The sequence below is a fragment of the Aythya marila genome (genome assembly GCF_965140915.1).
Source record: "Aythya marila genome assembly, chromosome: 2".
In the NCBI taxonomy this organism is placed as follows: domain Eukaryota; kingdom Metazoa; phylum Chordata; class Aves; order Anseriformes; family Anatidae; genus Aythya; species Aythya marila.
Genome location: NC_139043.1, coordinates 457,212 through 473,129, shown reverse-complemented (window position 1 = coordinate 473,129; position 15,918 = coordinate 457,212). Strand labels below are relative to the sequence as shown.

Here is a 15,918-nt window from a genome sequence, read left to right as displayed (position 1 = left end):
CCTTCCGTGCTAAGCCGCGCCGAGCTGAGCCGTGCCGGGCTGTTCCGAGCCGTGCCGGGCCGTTCCGGGCCGGGCCGTGCCGGTACCGAGCCGTGCCGGGCCGTTCCAAGCCGTTCCAAGCCGTTCCGAGCCGTTCCGAGCCGTGCCGGGCCGTTCCGGGCCGTGCCGTGCCGGTGCCACCATGCTGCTGCTGCTGGCGCTCGGGGCGCGCACCGGGGCGCGCTCGGTGCGCGCTGCGCTGCGCCCGTCCGCGGCCCCGGGGCGCAGGTAGCGGGGGGGACAGGGGGGGAACCGGGGTCCTCGGAGTGTCGGGGGGGGGTTGGAGAGGGGAAGGGACGCGGGGGGGGGGAGCTGTGGGGGACACAGTCCCCTCCACACCCCGCCCCGTGTCCCCTGCCGTGCCCGGGCGGGGCGCTCACGGCGCTCCCCAGTTGCAGGTATGGGGGGGCCCGGCCGGGGCTCAGCGCCCCCCCCCGCCGCCCCACGCTGCTCGCCCCGCGCTGCCTGCTGCTGGCCACCCCGGCCGGCCTGGCGCTGGGCTGCCTGGGCTCGGCTGTGCGCTGCCAGGAGGCCACCGTCCCCGCTGTCCCCGTTGTCCCCGCCGTCCCCGGTGTCCCCGCTGACCCCGCGCAGCCCCGTCCGGAGCCCGTGTTCGACTGGCCGGTCTTCTGGGCCTTCCTGCGCCCGCAGCTCCTCGCCCTCTCGGCAGCCGTGGTGGTGAGCGGAATCGGGTGGCAGGGGCCGTGGTCCCGTCCCCATCCCCATCCTGGTCCCGATCCCGGTCCCTCTGACGCCCCGTCCCACAGCTGGCCCTGGGCGCAGCCCTGCTCAACGTGCGCATCCCGGTGCTGCTGGGGCAGTTGGTCAACGTGGTGGCCCGCGGCGCTCAGAGCCACCTGGCCGGGTACCTGCGAGCTGCGCGCCCGCCGGCCCTGCGCCTGCTCGGCCTCTACTGCCTGCAGGTGGGCACCATGCTGGGGGGGGGACGCGGGGGCTGCACCCCGAGCACCATCCCGAGCCCCCCGCTCGTTTCCCGCAGGGGCTGCTGACCTTCGGGTACATCGCGCTGCTGTCGCGGGTCGGGGAGCAGGTGGCCGCCAGCATGCGCAAGGCTCTTTTCATCTCCCTGCTGCGGTAGGGCACCCCGGGGGGGGGACACACGCACGAGGGGTGTGTGGGGGTCCCGCCGCAGCCCCCCGGCCCACCCCGCTGCTGTCCCGCAGGCAGGACGTGGCGTTCTATGACGCCAACCGGACGGGGCAGCTGGTGAACCGGCTGACGGCCGACGTCCAGGAGTTCAAGTCCTCCTTCAAGCTCATCATCTCCCAGGTGAGGCCGCGGCACCGGACGCCCCCCAGGCCCCCATCCCGGTGCCCGGCCCTGCCCTGACCCCGTTCTCCGCAGGGCCTGCGCAGCAGCACCCAGGCGGCGGGCTGCATCGTCTCGCTCTACCTGCTCTCGCCCAAGCTCACCGGCCTCCTCCTCCTCGTCATGCCCACGCTGGTGGGCGCCGGCGCCCTCGTCGGCTCCTTCCTCCGCAGCCTCTCCCGCCGGGCACAGGAGCAGGTAAACCCCACGCCCCTCACCTGCGACCCCCTGGGGCTGCCCTGTCCCACCGGCTGCCCTCTCCATGCCCCTCGTCCCTCTCGGCGCAGGTGGCCAAGGCCACCGGGGTGGCCGACGAGGTGCTGGGGAACGTCCGCACCGTGCGCGCCTTCGCCATGGAGGACCAGCAGGCGGGGTGAGGACGCGGCGGGGTCCGGCAGTGGTGGCACGGGGCGGGGGGGCTCAGGCTGGCCGCGGTGCCGTCACCCCCCCGCCCACAGGCTGTACTGCGCCGAGGCGGAGCGCTCGAGCCAGCTGAGCCAGCGGCTGGGGCTGGGCATCGCCGCCTTCCAGGGGCTCTCCAACCTGGCGCTCAACGGTGAGTGGCCCCGCGGGGGGCAGGACCCACAGGGGGGGGTCGGGAGCCACAGTGGGGCAGGACCCACAAGCGCCCCGTGCCCGCAGGCATCGTGCTGGGGACCATCTTCGTGGGCGGCACGCTGATGGCGGGGAACGAGCTGTCACCCGGAGACCTCATGTCCTTCCTGGTGGCCTCGCAGACGGTGCAAAGGTGAGGGCAGGGCCCCTGCGCCCCCCCCCAGCCTCACTGCCACTGCCTTGGGGCTTTCCATGAGCTCAGCCTCTCTCCCATGCCGGCAGGTCCATGGCAAACATCTCCATCCTCTTCGGGCAGGTAGGGGGGTCCCACAGGGTCCCTGCGCTGTCACCCATCTGTGGGGGGGGACAGGGTGGACGGGGGCACTCCGGCTGTGTCCGTGTTGTCCCCCCCCCCCAGGTCGTGCGTGGTCTGAGTGCGGGTGCCCGCGTCCTGGAGTTCATGACACTGGAGCCCAAGGTGCCGCTGCGGGGGGGCGCCTCCATCCCCAGCCACTCGCTGCTCGGCCACGTCGCCTTCAACCACGTCTCCTTCAGGTGAGCCCCCGGCCCCGGCCCCCTCCCCACCAAGCCCCCGGATGCCCGCAGCCCCCTCAAGCCCCCGCACCTTTGCCTGCAGCTACCCCACGCGCCCCGGGCACCCCGTCCTGCAGGACTTCAGCCTCAGCCTGCCCCCTGGCAAGACCGTGGCCATCGTGGGACCCTCCGGAGGAGGTACCGGCACGGCCCCTTCCCAACACCCCCGGGGTGCAGGACCCCGATCGTCTGGAGGTGGGGGTGAGTGCACTGCCCAGTGCGCCCCAATGGGGCTGGGGACTGACGCCACCCCCCTGGTGTCCCGGTGCAGGGAAGTCGACGGTGGCGGCGCTGCTGGAGCGCTTCTACGAGCCCACGCAGGGCAGCATCACGCTGGACGGCCACGACATCTCCTCGCTGGACCCCTCCTGGCTGCGGGGCCAGGTCATCGGCTTCATCAGCCAGGTGGGGGGCGCGGGGGGACCGGGCACGTTGCGGGGGGGGTAGGTTGGTGCCGGTGCTGGCACTCAGGACCCAGCCGTGCCCACAGGACCCGGTGCTGTTCGGCACCACCATCATGGAGAACATCCGCTTCGGCAAGCCGGGCGCCTCCGACGAGGAGGTGTACGCGGCCGCGCGCCTCGCCAACGCCGACGGCTTCATCCGCAGCTTCCCCGAGGGCTACGGCACCGTCGTGGGTGAGCGGCGGGGCAGGGTGGGCGGCGGGGTGGGCGGCGGGGAGCGGGGGCACCCAGCACGTCCCCGCGCTCCGCAGGCGAGCGGGGCACGGCGCTGTCGGGGGGGCAGCGGCAGCGCATCGCCATCGCGCGGGCGCTGCTGAAGGACCCGGCCGTGCTGGTGCTGGACGAGGCCACGAGCGCGCTGGACGCCGAGGCGGAGCGCCTGGTGCAGGCGGCGCTGGAGCGGGCGGCGCGGGGCCGCACGGTGCTGGTCATCGCACACCGGCTCAGCACCGTGCGCGGCGCGCACCTCATCGTCGTGCTGCACGGCGGGCGCGTGGCCGAGGTGGGCGGGGCAGGAGGCGGGGCGTGGGGGGCGGGGCGAGGGGCGGGGCCACCCGTGGGAGGGGTTTCAGGCGGGGTCATCTGGGGACAGGGGGAGCGGAGGGGTCATTGAGGGGGCGAGGGGCGGGGCCGTGTGGGGAAAGGGGCGGGGTGGGGAGGGGTCTCTGGGCAGGGGGCGGGGCTTGGAGGGGTCATTCAGGGAGGGGCAAGGGGCGGGGCTTGGGACAAAGCAGGGCGGGGCTTGGTGGGGGCCCTAAGGGGGTGGGGAAGGGGGCGGGGCTTGGGTCAAAGTGGGCGGGGCTTGGGTGGGGATTCTCCGGATGGGGGCGGGGCTTACGGGGGGTCATTTGGGGATGGGTGTGGGGTGGGGCTTGGAGGGGGTCCTCTAGGGAGGGGCAGGGGGCGGGGCTTGGTCCAAATGGGGCGGGGCTTGGCAGGGCACCCTGAGGGTGTGGGGCAAGGGGGCGGGGCTTGGCTCAAATTGAGGGCGGGGCTTGGCGGGGGTCCTCCAGGGAGGGGAGAGGGGCGTGGCCTGGCCATCCGGGGAGGGGCAAGGGGCGGGGCGGGGGTGGGGGTTATCCGGGCAGGGGGCGGGGCCTGGAGGGGGGTCTTCTTGGGGAGGGGCGGGGCTTGCTGGAGCGATGGGTGGGGCATGGAGAGGTTACCCGGGGGTCGTGGGCTGGGGGCGGGGCTTGTCATGAAGTGGGCGTGGCTTTTGCACAGTGGGCGGGGCCTGCCCGTGCCCCGCCCGCTGACGGCAGCCCCGCAGGCCGGCACGCACGAGGAGCTGTGGCGGCGGGGGGGGCTGTACGCGGAGCTGACCCGGCGGCAGGCGGCGGAGCGGCGCTGAGCGGGGCGGGGGGGGGCAATAAAAGGCTGCGGACACCGGCTGTGACGTCTGCGGGGGGGGCCGGGGCGGGGCGGGCAGCGCCGGCAGTTCCGGGAGGGGCGGGGCACCGGGGGAGGGGGGCGGGGCCGGGCTCCGTGCCGCTCCTAAGCCCCGCCCCTCCGGCGGGGGGCACCGGGGGGGCACCGGGGTCCCGTGGGGGTCAGGGCCTGGCCCGGTTCGGTTCCCTTCGTCCTGTCCCGTCCCGGTGGGGGCACCCCCGGGTGCCCCCCGGCCGCTGTCCCCCCGCGGGGCTCCTCCGGGCTCTCCGGGACCCCCCCCCAGCCCCCGGGCCGGTCCCGGCTCTGCAGCACGGTGTCGGTTCCCACCGCCCGGGGTCCCCAGGCCACCCCCCGGCGCTTGCAGCCGCCACGGGGGGGTCCCCGCCCGCCCCCCAGGCAGCGGCGGAGCCGGGGACCGGGACGCAGCGCGGGGGGGTCCCGGGGAGGGAGGGAGGGGGCAGCCGGGGGTCGCCCCGCCGCGTCTCTTCTGAGCCCCCCCGGCCCAGCCGCTGTCTCCCCGCGGCCCCCCCGGGCATCTCCCGTCCCGCGGCACGGCTGCGGGAAGCTCACGGCCCCGGGTAGCGCAGCCGCAGCCTCGGCGCCGTGCACGGGGGCGGCCCCGGGGGGGGGAGAGCGGCGGGGCCCGGGGCGGCGGCAGCGGAGCGCGGAGCCCCGGGGGAGGCGCCCGGCGCGGGGGGCGCAGCGGGGCCGGGGCCGGGGCTGGGGCTGGGGGCGGCGCCGCACCGGGAGCGGCCCCCGGAGAGCGGCGCCTCCCGCGGCGGAGCCGAACGGAGCCGAGCGGAGCGGCCGGGACCGGGGCCGGGACCGGGGCCGGGGCCGGGGCGGCGATGGGGAGGGGGCGGGCGGCGGCAGCAGCAGCATGAGGGGCGGCGGGGAGGGCGGCGGGGGGGGCCCCGAGCCCCTCTCCAGCCTGCGGGCGTTCGCCAGCAGCTCGTCGCTGCACGGCATCAGCCACATCTTCGCCTACGGCGCCGTGTCGCTGCGCCGCGTGCTCTGGAGCGTGTTCTTCCTGGGCTCGCTGGGGCTGCTGCTGCTGGTGTGCGCCGAGCGCGTCGCCTACTTCCTCACCTACCCGCACGTCACCAAGCTGGACGAGGTGGCCGCGCACAACCTCACCTTCCCGGCCATCACCATCTGCAACCTCAACGAGTTCCGCTTCTCCAAGATCACCCGCAACGACATGTACCACGTCGGCGAGCTGCTGGCGCTGCTCAACGACCGCTACGAGATCAGCAACCCGCAGCTGGCCGAGCCCGACGTGCTGGCCGCGCTGCGCGACAAGGCCAACTTCAAGAACTTCAAGGCCAAGCCCTTCAGCATGGCCGAGTTCTACAACCGCACGGGCCACGACCTGGCCGACATGCTGCTGCAGTGCTCCTTCCGCGGCGCCAACTGCACCGCCCGCAACTTCACCGTGGTGAGTGCCGGGGGGCCCGGCCGCAGGACGGGGGAGCGCTGGGACATGGGGTAGTCACCGTCCTGGGGGTCACAGGTGGCCGGGGGTGTCCCCACGGGGGTGGGCAGCAGCGTGCAGGGGCTGGTGGGCACCTGGGTGAGCCCCTTCCTTGGCACCGCCTGCCCGGGCACCGCGGTGGGCTGGGTGCTGGCTGGCGGTGCCCCCATCTGGTGCCCACCCTGGGGGTGCCAGGCAGCTGGGCACAGTGCCCGTGCTGCAGCCGAGCAGCCTCCCTCCCCGTGCCATCAGCACCCACCGCTGCCGTGCCCCGCGGAGTGCTGCAGGCCCTGCACGGGATGAGGGGGCTCAGCCCCAGGCACCTGCAGTGAGCGCAGCGCGGTGCTGGGGAGCTGAACCCCCCGGGAGGGCAATGGCAGCGAGGATGGGCAGCGGGACCCCCACCCAGCACACTCAGCCCCAGCACCGTGGGATCCCGTTTGTGGCAGGGGTGAGACCCACACGGGCAGTGCCTGGCCGGGGGGGTGCAGGGCTGTGGGGCCGTGGGGCAGGCACCCTGGTCGCTCCGTGGGGAGGGGGCACGTTGGTCAGGACCCTGACTTCTGCTCCCCGGTCCCCACCGCAGCCGGCACGAGCTCGGTGTGCGGTCACGCCAGCCACCGCCGCCAGCCCGACGCTGGGGAGCAGGAAATGAATTCGCCTTTGCAGCTCCGCGCCAAGGACTCCCCCGGGCAGCCCTGGGCTGCAGCACCCCCTCCCCGGGCTCTAATCCCCCGGGCTGGGTGCTGTGGCGGGGGGGCCGGCAGGCTGGGGGCAGGGCACGGGGATGAGCTGGGGGTCTTGGGGCCAGCGCCCGTTCCCCCCGTGCCGCCTGCTGCTCCCGGGGCCGCTGCTCCACCGGGCACGTGTGGTCCCGGCGCTGGCAGCAGGAGCGTGCGCAGCGGTGCCCTAGAGGCTGCCCGGAGCCCGGCCGTGCCCCCCCCGCCCCCCAGCACTGCTGCTGGCTGCACCGGCTGCAACTTTGCCTGCTAAAAATACAGCGCTAATGCGCGGGCTGAGCGCGGATTAGGGTCCTGCTGCCCCCCACCGCCACCCTGCGCTCCGGACAGCAGCTCCCACTGCAGCGCAGGCACTGAGGTGGCCGTGCGCAGGCACCCGGGTGTGTGATGGGGGTCCCAAGCCAGGGCTTTGAGTGCTGGGGGGCTCACACCGCATCTGTGCCCCCCTGAGGCAGTGGGGCTGGGGGCTGGGACGTGTGGCCCCCGCCGCGGGGTGGAGGTGGGAGATGCAGGGGCCGAGCGCTGCGCGCGCAGGGGCCACGTCCCCGTCCCCGTCCTGTCCCCCCCCCATCCCTCACGTCCTGGTGCTGGGCTGCCGGTTGCCATGGCAGCCCCCCCCCATGGGCAGCGTTGCCATGGCGATGGCTCCCCTCTTTGGGAGCTCGGTACTGCAGCAGCCGCCCCCCCCCTGCCGTGGGGTCAGGACGGGGCCGCCAGGGGGGTCCCGCATCACGTGCGGCCGTGGGATGGGGCTGGGGGCTCAAGGCTGCAGCAGGCCCAAGCAGCCCACCGCCCCCCTTCCCCTGTGCCTGCTGCAGCCCCTCAGGGGGGCTCTGTGGGGAGGGGAAGGACTTGGTGCGGGGGGTGCAGGGGGTCAGGGCTGGGCGCAGGGGATGGGCAGGGTGCGGGGGCAGCTCTGCCTCTGGGGCAGGTTTGGGCAGGGGGCTTTGGTGTCGGGGGGGGGGATTCTCACAGATCCATGGGGTCTCGGCTCCGGCTCGCCCTGTGGGTGCTGGCGTCCTGCTCCCTGGGGTCCCCGGCGCTGGGCAGGCGGGTGGGTCCCCGCAGGTGGACAGGCTGAGCCCCCCAGGGGGACGGGCTGCGTCCCCACCACCCGCATCCCCGCTGCTGCCCTGCCTCGCGCCCGCTCACGTGTCCCCCGCGTCCCCGCGCTGGCGCTGAAACCCAATCCCCCTGCAGAGCCGTGCCGCGGGACGGGGCCGCCATGGCCACGCAGCCGGGCACCGGGGCGCACGGGGCCGCCAGCCTGGCCGCCTTCGCCCGCTCCTGCACCCTGCACGGGCTGGGGCACGTCTTCGTGCCGGGGACCCCCGCCCCGCGCCGCCTGCTCTGGGCCGGCGCCTTCCTGGCCTCGCTGGGCGCCTTCCTGCTGCAGGCCGGGGAGCGGGTCCGGCACTACGCCGCCTACCCGCACGTCACGGTGCTGGACGAGGCGGAGAGCCGCGTGCTCGCCTTCCCCGCCGTCACCCTCTGCAACTACAACCGCATCCGGCGCTCCCAGCTCACCCCCAACGACCTGTTCTGGCTGGGCAAGGAGCTGCTGGCGGTGGAGCGGGAGGACTTCTCCCGCTACCTGCGGGCGCTGGGGCGGCCCGCGGACTTCACCAGCTTCTTCCCCAGCAAGAGCTACGACCTGGCCGCCTTCTACCAGCGCGCCGGGCACCCCATCCGCGACATGCTGCTGAGCTGCCGCTTCCGCGGCCAGGACTGCGGCCCCGAGAACTTCACCGCCGTGAGTGCCACCGTGGCCGCTGCCAGCACCGTGGCCGTGGCCGGCTCTGCCGTGGGCAGCTCGGCCCTGGGCAGGACTCGCAGGAGCCCCCATCCCTTTCCCCATCCCCATCCCGGGCCAGCTCTGTCCAGGGCAGGGCTTGGGCAGGACCCAGGGCAGGACCCAGGGCAGGGCAGGCTGAGGAACGGTGGGATGTGCAGGCTGTGGGTTGTGGGGTGCACAGGTTGTGGGTTGTGGGGTGCACAGGCTGTGGGGCAATGGGATGTGCAGGCTGTGGGGTAGCAGGGTGCACAGGCTGTGGGGTGATGGTGTACACAGGCTGTGGGGCAGTGTCTCTGGGGCATGGCTCCTGCCCCCCCTTTCCATCCCCAGCCCCAGGTGCTTGGTGAAGCCCCCCCGGCGCTGGCAGGGGCAGCTCCTCTCGCCCACCCCCAGGGACGTAGGGCAGCGTGGGGGCTGCAGCACCGGGGCACATCCAGGGGAGCCCAGCGGTGCCAAGCCACCTCCCGGCCCCTCAGCACGGGATCAGCCGCTGTGGGGCCGGGAGGGCTCCAAAACTGCTGTAGGATCGTGCCAGTGCCAGCAGGGAAGGGGGCAGCGTGCCAGCCCTGCCCTGCGCTGCGGGGTCCTGCAGGGTCCCGGCCCCCAGCCCCCCAGCCCCACTCGGGGCCCTGTGGGGCCCAGCTCCCGTCCCCCTGCCCCAGGGCAGGCGCTGAGGCTGCCGCCCCCGCCCCACAGATCTTCACCCGCCTGGGCAAGTGCTACACCTTCAACTCGGGGCAGCCGGGCACCGAGCTGCTGACCACGCTGCAGGGCGGCGCGGGCAACGGCCTGGAGCTGATGCTCAACATCCAGCAGGAGGAATACCTGCCCGTCTGGGGGGACACCGGTGAGGACCCCGCGTGCTGGGGGGCTGGGGAGGGGGTAGGGAAGGATGCCCGGCCCTGCATAGCCCCGTGCTGTCTTGCAGACGAGACGTCCTACGAGGCGGGGGTGAAGGTGCAGATCCACAGCCAGCAGGAGCCCCCCTTCATCGACCAGCTGGGCTTCGGGGTGGCACCCGGCTTCCAGACCTTCGTGTCCTGCCAGCAGCAGCGGGTATCCGGCACCCACCCCAACACCGGGGGGCACCGGGACCCCCTCCCCGGCACAGGCAGCCCCCGGCTGGGGCCGTGCCTGGGCAGGGCCGTTCAGTCCCTGCCGCAGGCTCGGGCTGTGACCCCCCCACACCATTCCCCCCCCCGGCTCCTGCCGAGCAGCCTGCGGGCAGGGGCGGCAGCCAGCTGGCGCAGCCAGACGCCTAAATTTAGGTGCCTGGAGTGGGCGTCTCCATGTGTGCCGGTGCTGCTGGTGTGGGCAGCGCTGCCCCTGCCCCTCTCTGCTGTCCCCCCCACTGCCCCCACTCTTGCACCACCAAGCCCACGGTGCTGGTGACCCCCTGGCTACACCAGGCCCTGTCCCCGTGGGGTCCGGAGCCCCCATCCCGCAGCGCCCGCCATGGGGCTCCCCTCTCGGCCCCCCCAAGGCTCTGTGTTGCCCACCCGTGGGATGGGGCCACCGAGGTGGGACGGGGCCGTGGGACGGGGCTGCCGGCGCTGCCGAGTTTTCCTTAGCACGGGCCCGGCAGCTGGTGTACCTGCCCCCGCCCTGGGGGGACTGCAAGGCCACCCCCATCGAGTCCGACTTCTTCACCAACTACAGCATCACCGCCTGCCGCCTCGACTGCGAGACGCGCTACCTGGCCGAGAACTGCAACTGCCGCATGGTGCACATGCCGGGTGAGTGGGGAGGGGGTTTGGAGGCACAGGGACCCCTCTCAGGATCCCCCCTACACCCTACGACCGCTGTGCCCCCCCACAGGCAACGCCAACGTCTGCACACCGGAGCAGTACAAGGAGTGCGCTGACCCCGCTCTGGGTAGGTGCAGCCCCCCGGTCACAGCCCGGCCAACCCCAAACCCAACCCGGATTTGTGGGTCTGGGGTCCTGCCAGCAGCACTCGTGGGACACGAGCAGGGCAGGGGGCTGCGTGCCTGCACCCCCTGTCCCAGCCTGTGCCCCCCCCAGACTTCCTGGTGAAGAAGGACAGCGAGTACTGCGCCTGCCGCACGCCCTGCGACATGGTGCGCTACGGCAAGGAGCTCTCCATGGTGAAGATCCCCAGCAAGGCCTCAGCGCGCTACCTGGCCAAGAAGTTCAACAAGACCGAGCAGTACATCGCGTGAGTGCTGCGCGGCCCCGCTGCTGCCCACGGGGCACGGCACGGCATGGCACGGCATGGCACGGCATGGCACAGCATGGCACGGCACAGCATGGCACAGCACGGCATGGCACAGCATGGCACAGCACAGCATGGCACGGCATGGCACGGCACAGCATGGCACGGCATGGCACAGCATGGCATGGCACGGCATGGCACGGCACGGCATGGCACAGCATGGCACAGCACGGTACGGCATGGCACAGCATGGCACGGCACGGCATGGCCTCCTGGCTTCACACCCACCCCAGCACAGAGCAAACCGCCTGGCACCGCATGGCACAGTGGGGCTGTGCCGCCCCCAGCGTGCACGCAGACCCCCCCCCGTCCCACCCGGGCACGGCGCAGACCCCAGCTCGTCGCCGTGCCGGGGGGCTCACCCGCCTGCCCCCCAGGGACAACGTGCTGGTGCTGGACATCTTCTTCGAGGCCCTGAACTACGAGATGATAGAGCAGAAGAAGGCATACGAGGTGGCGGGGCTGCTGGGTGAGTGCCCGGCCAGGGCCGGGGCTGGGGCTGGGGTGGGGGCCGGGGTGGGGGCCACGCACCGACGCTGCCCCCGCGCCCCAGGTGACATCGGGGGACAGATGGGGCTCTTCATCGGCGCCAGCCTGCTGACCATCCTGGAGATCTTCGACTACCTGTACGAGGTGAGGCTGCCCCTACCACGGGGCCGCTCGCCTGCCCCCTCCCTCACCCCCAGCGCCCTCAGGGCCGCGGGTGGGGGGCGCTGACCTGTCCCCCCCGCAGGTGTTTCGGGACAAGCTCCTCGGCTTCTACAAGGACAAGAAGCGGATGCGGCGGAGCAGCAGCAGCACCCTGGTAACCCCCCTCCAGCGCCCCGCCAGCCCCCTGCCCCGCTCTCCCCCCCCCCCCCCCCCCCCCATCCCCGGCACCTCATCCCACCCCATCTGCGGCCCCCGCGCCTCACGGTCTCCTCTCTGTCCGCCCGCCCTGCCCCAGGAGCATCCAGCCGTGCCGGGCAGCCCCGCCGCCGCGCTCCCGCCCGGGCCCAGGTAGACACCGGGGACGCAGGGACACCGGGGGGGGCGCGGGGCGAGGACGGCGGCAGGGCCCCCCCCTCCTGTCCCCCTCCATCCCAGGCTTCTCTCTCGGCACCATCCGCGGGGCGGCTGCGCTCCCATCCTCATGCATCACCCCCCCGGCACCGCGCCACCGCCCCCAGGCACCGCGGGGACAGCGCCAGGGCCGTGCCCTGCGTGGGGTCGGGGTGGTGCTCCTGCAAAACGGGGGGGGCTTTGTGGGGGGGCCCTGCCCCACGCAGCGCGTGTGGGGTGCGGGGTGCGCATGTGGCTGCCGTGGGCCGCGTGGACGCAACGCCGCCGCGCACAGCTCGGACACCTCCCCGGTCCTCTGGGACCCCCGTGGGGCAGCTGAGGGGGGTGGAAGCGGCCCCCCCCAGAGCCCCCCAACCCCCCCCCCCCCAACTGCTGCCCCCCTCGTGCCCGCAGAGTGCCTGCCGCCCCCTGCGCAGCCACGCGGACGGTGTCGCCTTCGCCCCGAACGTGCTACCTCGTCACCCGGCTCTAGGCGCCCTGGAGGAGTTCGCCTGCTGAGGGGCCCGGCCCCGCACCCCCGGCCGGCCGGGGGGGGGGGTTTTGGGGGCTGGTGGGGGAGCAGACCCCCCCCTGGCCCCATACGGTGCCCAGGTGGCAGGGGGCTGCGGGGCTCCCCGTGTCCCTGCATGTGCTGCTTGTCCCCCGTCCCCGCTGTACATGCGCCCCCCCGCGCCATTAAAGTCCTGCCCCAGGCGCCGGTGGTGTGGCTGCGCCTCGGGGGGGTCCCACCCGCCGCCCCCCTCCCCAAAACAGCCTCAGGCTGTCCCTGCGGCCCCCCCACTGCACCAAGAAGGAGGCGGCTCGGGGAGGGGGAAGCTCTTTATGTCTGTACCCACCGCGCGCAGCCCCCCGCCCGCAGCGCGCTGGGGAACGAGGTGCCCCCCCCGGGGCCAGCACCGGGGGTCCCGTCCGCTGCCAGGGCTGGGGAGAGGTCGTGGGGGGGGGCTGGGGGGGGGGCGCGGGGGTCCGGCCCCCCAAGTCCTGCCGCTCTGCCAGCACCGCGGGGGGGGACGCCGGTGCCCCAGCCCTGCGGGGCAGGCCCGGGGGGGGCCAGCGCTGGATAAAAACCTAATAAATAGCGGGGAGGGGGGGGGCTGCGGGGCGCTCGTCCCCTGCTCCCCCCCCCGCGGCTCGGAGCGGGACGGGGCCAGGCCTAGGGCGGGCAGAAGTCCGTGAAGTAGGGGTGCTGCAGGGCCTCCTCCGCCGATATCCGCTGCACCGGGTTGCACTTCAGCAGGTTCTGCGGGTGGTGGGGGGGGGCACGGTGAGGCTGGGGGGGTCCCGGAGCAGCCCCCCCGTCCCCGCAAAGGCCTCGGCGCCCCCCCCCCCCGCAGCGCTCACCTGCAGCAGGTCCCGGCCGGTGGCGTTGAGCTTGGGCACCACGTTGACGAGGGAGGTGGTGGCGGGGTACATGGGGTAGGGCTGGGGACAGCCGTGAGAGCCGGGCCCCGCGCCCGCCGCGCCCCCCCCGGCCCCCCCAGCGCCTCACCTTGTAGTCGGGCAGCTTGGCCATGGCCGGCCACTGCTCCTCCGTGGGGGTGCCCAGCAGCGTGGGGGCGGCCGCAGTCAAGGGCCACGGCTCCGGGGTGCTGGGCAGACCCCAGCCCGGGGACCCGCGCCCCCCCCCCCGGCCCCGTCCCAGCCCTCCTCCCGCACCCCCCCCGTGTCCCCCCGCCCCCCAGAAGGATATCGGAAAATCCTCTTCAGCTGGTCGTCCACGTCGTTCCCCGGGAAGAGCGGCCGCCCCGCGTTGGCCAGCTCTAGGCAGGGAGCGGGGATGAGCCCCAGAAGCCCCCCCTGGGGGGTCCCGGCCCCCAAAACCCCCCCCCCCCCGGTGCCGCCCGCCCCCACCTGCGAAGATGCAGCCGGCCGACCACATGTCGATGGAGGTGGAGTAGAGCTTGGCGCCGAACAGCACGTCGGGGGGCCGGTACCACAGCGTGACGACCTGCGTGGGGGCGGCGGGGGGGTGCTCGCGGTGGGGCAGAGGGGGCCGGGCCCCCCCCCCCACAGACAGCACGAGCACGGCACACTCACCTCGGCCGAGTAGCAGCGCACCGGGATGCCGAAGGCTCGCGCCAGGCCGAAGTCGGCCAGCTTCAGCTCCCCGTTCTGCGGCCAGAGCTCCAGGGTCAGACCCAAATGACCCCAAAGAGACCCCGGGAGGACCCCAGAGGGACCCCAAACGGACCCCAGGGGGACAGATGCGCCCCCCCCGGGCTCACCCTGTTGATGAGCAGGTTCTGGGGCTTGAGGTCCCTGTGCAGCACGTTGCGGCTGTGGCAGAACGCGAGGCCCTTCAGCAGCTGGTACATGAAGGACTGCGGGGCACAGCGCGGCCGTGAGCACGAGGTGCCCACCCTGCACCCCCACAGCCGGGCGCCCCCCGGCTCCCCGGGACCCCCACCTTGACGATCTCGGGGTCCAGGTCCCCGTTGCAGCTGTCGAAGTACTTCTTCAGGTCCTGCCGGGGGGAGCAGCGGCGGCGTCAGGGCACGGCGGGGGCCGGGGGCCGCGTGCCGCACGCGCCGGGCGCTCACCTGGTCGCAGAACTCGAAGACCAGCGTCAGCTTCTTGTCGCTGTGCAGGACGTCGTGCAGCCTGCGGGGACGGCCGCACCTCGCACCGGGTCCCGGGGGGGGGCACACACCCCGCGGGGCCGCGCTGCGCTCACCTGACGATGTTCTTGTGCTTCAGCTCCTTCAGCAGGCAGATCTCCCGCAGCGCCGAGCTGGGCACACCCTGCGGGCACCGAGACTGGGTCGGTACGGCACGGCATGGCATGGCATGGCTCAGTATGGCATGGGACCACTCAGTATGGCCCAGTACAGCTTGGTACAGCACGGCACAGTATGGCCCAGCATGGCACAGGACCGCTCAATATGGCTCGGTATGGCACAGGACCACTCAGTATGGCACGGCACAGCATGGCATGGCACGGCTTGGTATGGTACAGGACCACTTGGTATGGCCCAGTACAGCACAGGACCGCTCAGTACGGCTCAGTATGGCACGGGACCATGCAGTATGGCCCAGCATGGCTTGGTACAGCATGGCATGGCACAGGACCACTCAGTATGGCCTAGCACGGCACAGAACCGCTCAGTATGGCTTGGTATGGCACGGCATAGCTCAGTATGGCCCGGCACGGCTTGGTATGGCATGGGACCATTCAGTATGGCCCGGCACAGCACAGGACCACTCAATATAGCTCAGTATGGCACAGGACCATGCAGTATGGCCCAGCACGGCTCGGCACAGCATGGCATGGCCCAGCACAGCACAGCACAGCATGGCGTGGCACAGGACCACTCGGTATGGCCCAGCACAGCACGGGACCACTCGGTATGGCCAAGCATGGCACGGGACCACTCAACACGGCTCGGTATGGCACGGGACCGCTCGGTACGGCACAGCACGGCCTGGCACAGCTCAGCACAGCACAGGACTGCCTGGTACGGCTCGGCTCAGCCCGGCAGGCTCAGCACGGCTCAGGTCCGTATGGCTCAGCCCGGTACGGCCCCGTACGGCCCAGAACCATTCGGTACGGCTCAGATCAGCATGGCTCAGTACGGCCTGGCTCGGATCAGCCCAGTACAGCTCGGTACAGCACAGGACTGCTCGGTATGGCTCGGGTCAGTATGGCACAGCCCAGTACGGCTTGGTATGGCCCAGCACCGTTCGGTACAGCTCAGATCAGCCCAGCCCGGTCCGGCCCGGCTCGGCTCAGCCCGGTACAGCTCGGTACGGCCCGGTACAGCCCGGTACAGCTCGGTACAGCCCGGTACAGCTCGGCACGGCCCGGGACTGCTCAGCACGGCCCCACTCGGTCCCGTCCCGGCCCCCTCCCCTCCCCTCCCCCCCTCACCTCATCGTCGTCGTCCAGCCGCACCCGCTTCAGCGCCACGATCTCGTGCGTCTCCCGGTTCTTGGCCTTGAACACGGTCCCGTAGGTGCCTGCGGGCAGCCCGGTCACCGCCACATCGGGACCGGCACCGGACCCGGTCCCGACACCAGCCCCGCGCCCCGCTCCCCGCCCCCCCCGCACCTTCCCCGATTTTCTCCAGTTTCTCGTATTTCTGCATCGCTCCGCTCGGGCCCGCACCGCCCGGCCCCCGCCGCGCCTCCCGGCAGCCCCCGCGCCCGCCCCGCCCCGCCCCGCCCCGCTCCCGCCAGGCCCCGCCCTCCCCGGTACGGCCACACCTCCCGGCAGCCCCCGCGGTAGCCCCGCCCCCCGGCACG

General features: G+C 73.4%; 4 protein-coding genes across 6 annotated transcripts; 3 read left to right on the top strand and 1 right to left on the bottom strand.

Moving 5' to 3' along the window:
- The first annotated feature begins 25 nt into the window (after nt 1-25).
- Nucleotides 26-4,357, top strand: ABCB8 (ATP binding cassette subfamily B member 8). 2 transcript variants are annotated; one of them, XM_082754776.1, is made up of 16 exons: nt 26-267; nt 438-717; nt 807-962; nt 1,040-1,134; nt 1,224-1,329; nt 1,405-1,566; nt 1,656-1,741; nt 1,827-1,924; nt 2,011-2,116; nt 2,206-2,239; nt 2,342-2,478; nt 2,561-2,655; nt 2,789-2,922; nt 3,008-3,155; nt 3,233-3,483; nt 4,252-4,357. In XM_082754776.1, exons 1-16 carry the CDS (start codon nt 182-184, stop codon nt 4,330-4,332), a joined length of 2,055 nt encoding a protein of 684 aa, XP_082610902.1. In that variant the 5' UTR covers nt 26-181; the 3' UTR covers nt 4,333-4,357. The 2 variants fall into 2 exon arrangements, with proteins under 2 accessions (XP_082610902.1, XP_082610901.1); XM_082754775.1 differs by having other exon boundaries at nt 432-717.
- An 863-nt stretch (nt 4,358-5,220) lies between these two features.
- Nucleotides 5,221-12,220, top strand: LOC309875387 (acid-sensing ion channel 1C-like). Its single transcript, XM_082754774.1, has 11 exons — nt 5,221-5,808; nt 9,076-9,226; nt 9,308-9,435; nt 9,965-10,115; nt 10,198-10,254; nt 10,404-10,557; nt 10,992-11,083; nt 11,168-11,247; nt 11,348-11,419; nt 11,561-11,613; nt 12,070-12,220. Exons 1-11 carry the CDS (start codon nt 5,251-5,253, stop codon nt 12,146-12,148), a joined length of 1,575 nt encoding a protein of 524 aa, XP_082610900.1. The 5' UTR covers nt 5,221-5,250; the 3' UTR covers nt 12,149-12,220.
- On the top strand, nt 7,586-8,780 carry LOC309874393 (acid-sensing ion channel 3-like; the record flags this gene model as incomplete). Its single annotated transcript, XM_082752482.1, has 2 exons — nt 7,586-8,524; nt 8,773-8,780. The coding sequence occupies exons 1-2, from the start codon at nt 7,810-7,812 to the stop codon at nt 8,778-8,780; spliced, it is 723 nt and encodes a 240-aa protein (XP_082608608.1). The 5' UTR covers nt 7,586-7,809.
- A 260-nt stretch (nt 12,221-12,480) lies between the features above and the next one.
- Nucleotides 12,481-15,801, bottom strand: CDK5 (cyclin dependent kinase 5). Of its 2 annotated transcripts, XM_082752116.1 has the most exons (12): nt 15,725-15,801; nt 15,545-15,633; nt 14,351-14,418; nt 14,217-14,277; nt 14,084-14,140; nt 13,902-13,997; nt 13,714-13,788; nt 13,528-13,624; nt 13,367-13,436; nt 13,166-13,226; nt 13,018-13,098; nt 12,481-12,916 (listed from the first exon to the last, which is right to left on the bottom strand). In XM_082752116.1, exons 1-12 carry the CDS (start codon nt 15,759-15,761, stop codon nt 12,830-12,832), a joined length of 879 nt encoding a protein of 292 aa, XP_082608242.1. In that variant the 5' UTR covers nt 15,762-15,801; the 3' UTR covers nt 12,481-12,829. The 2 variants fall into 2 exon arrangements, with proteins under 2 accessions (XP_082608242.1, XP_082608243.1); XM_082752117.1 differs by lacking the exon at nt 13,018-13,098.
- Between the last annotated feature and the right edge of the window lie 117 nt (nt 15,802-15,918).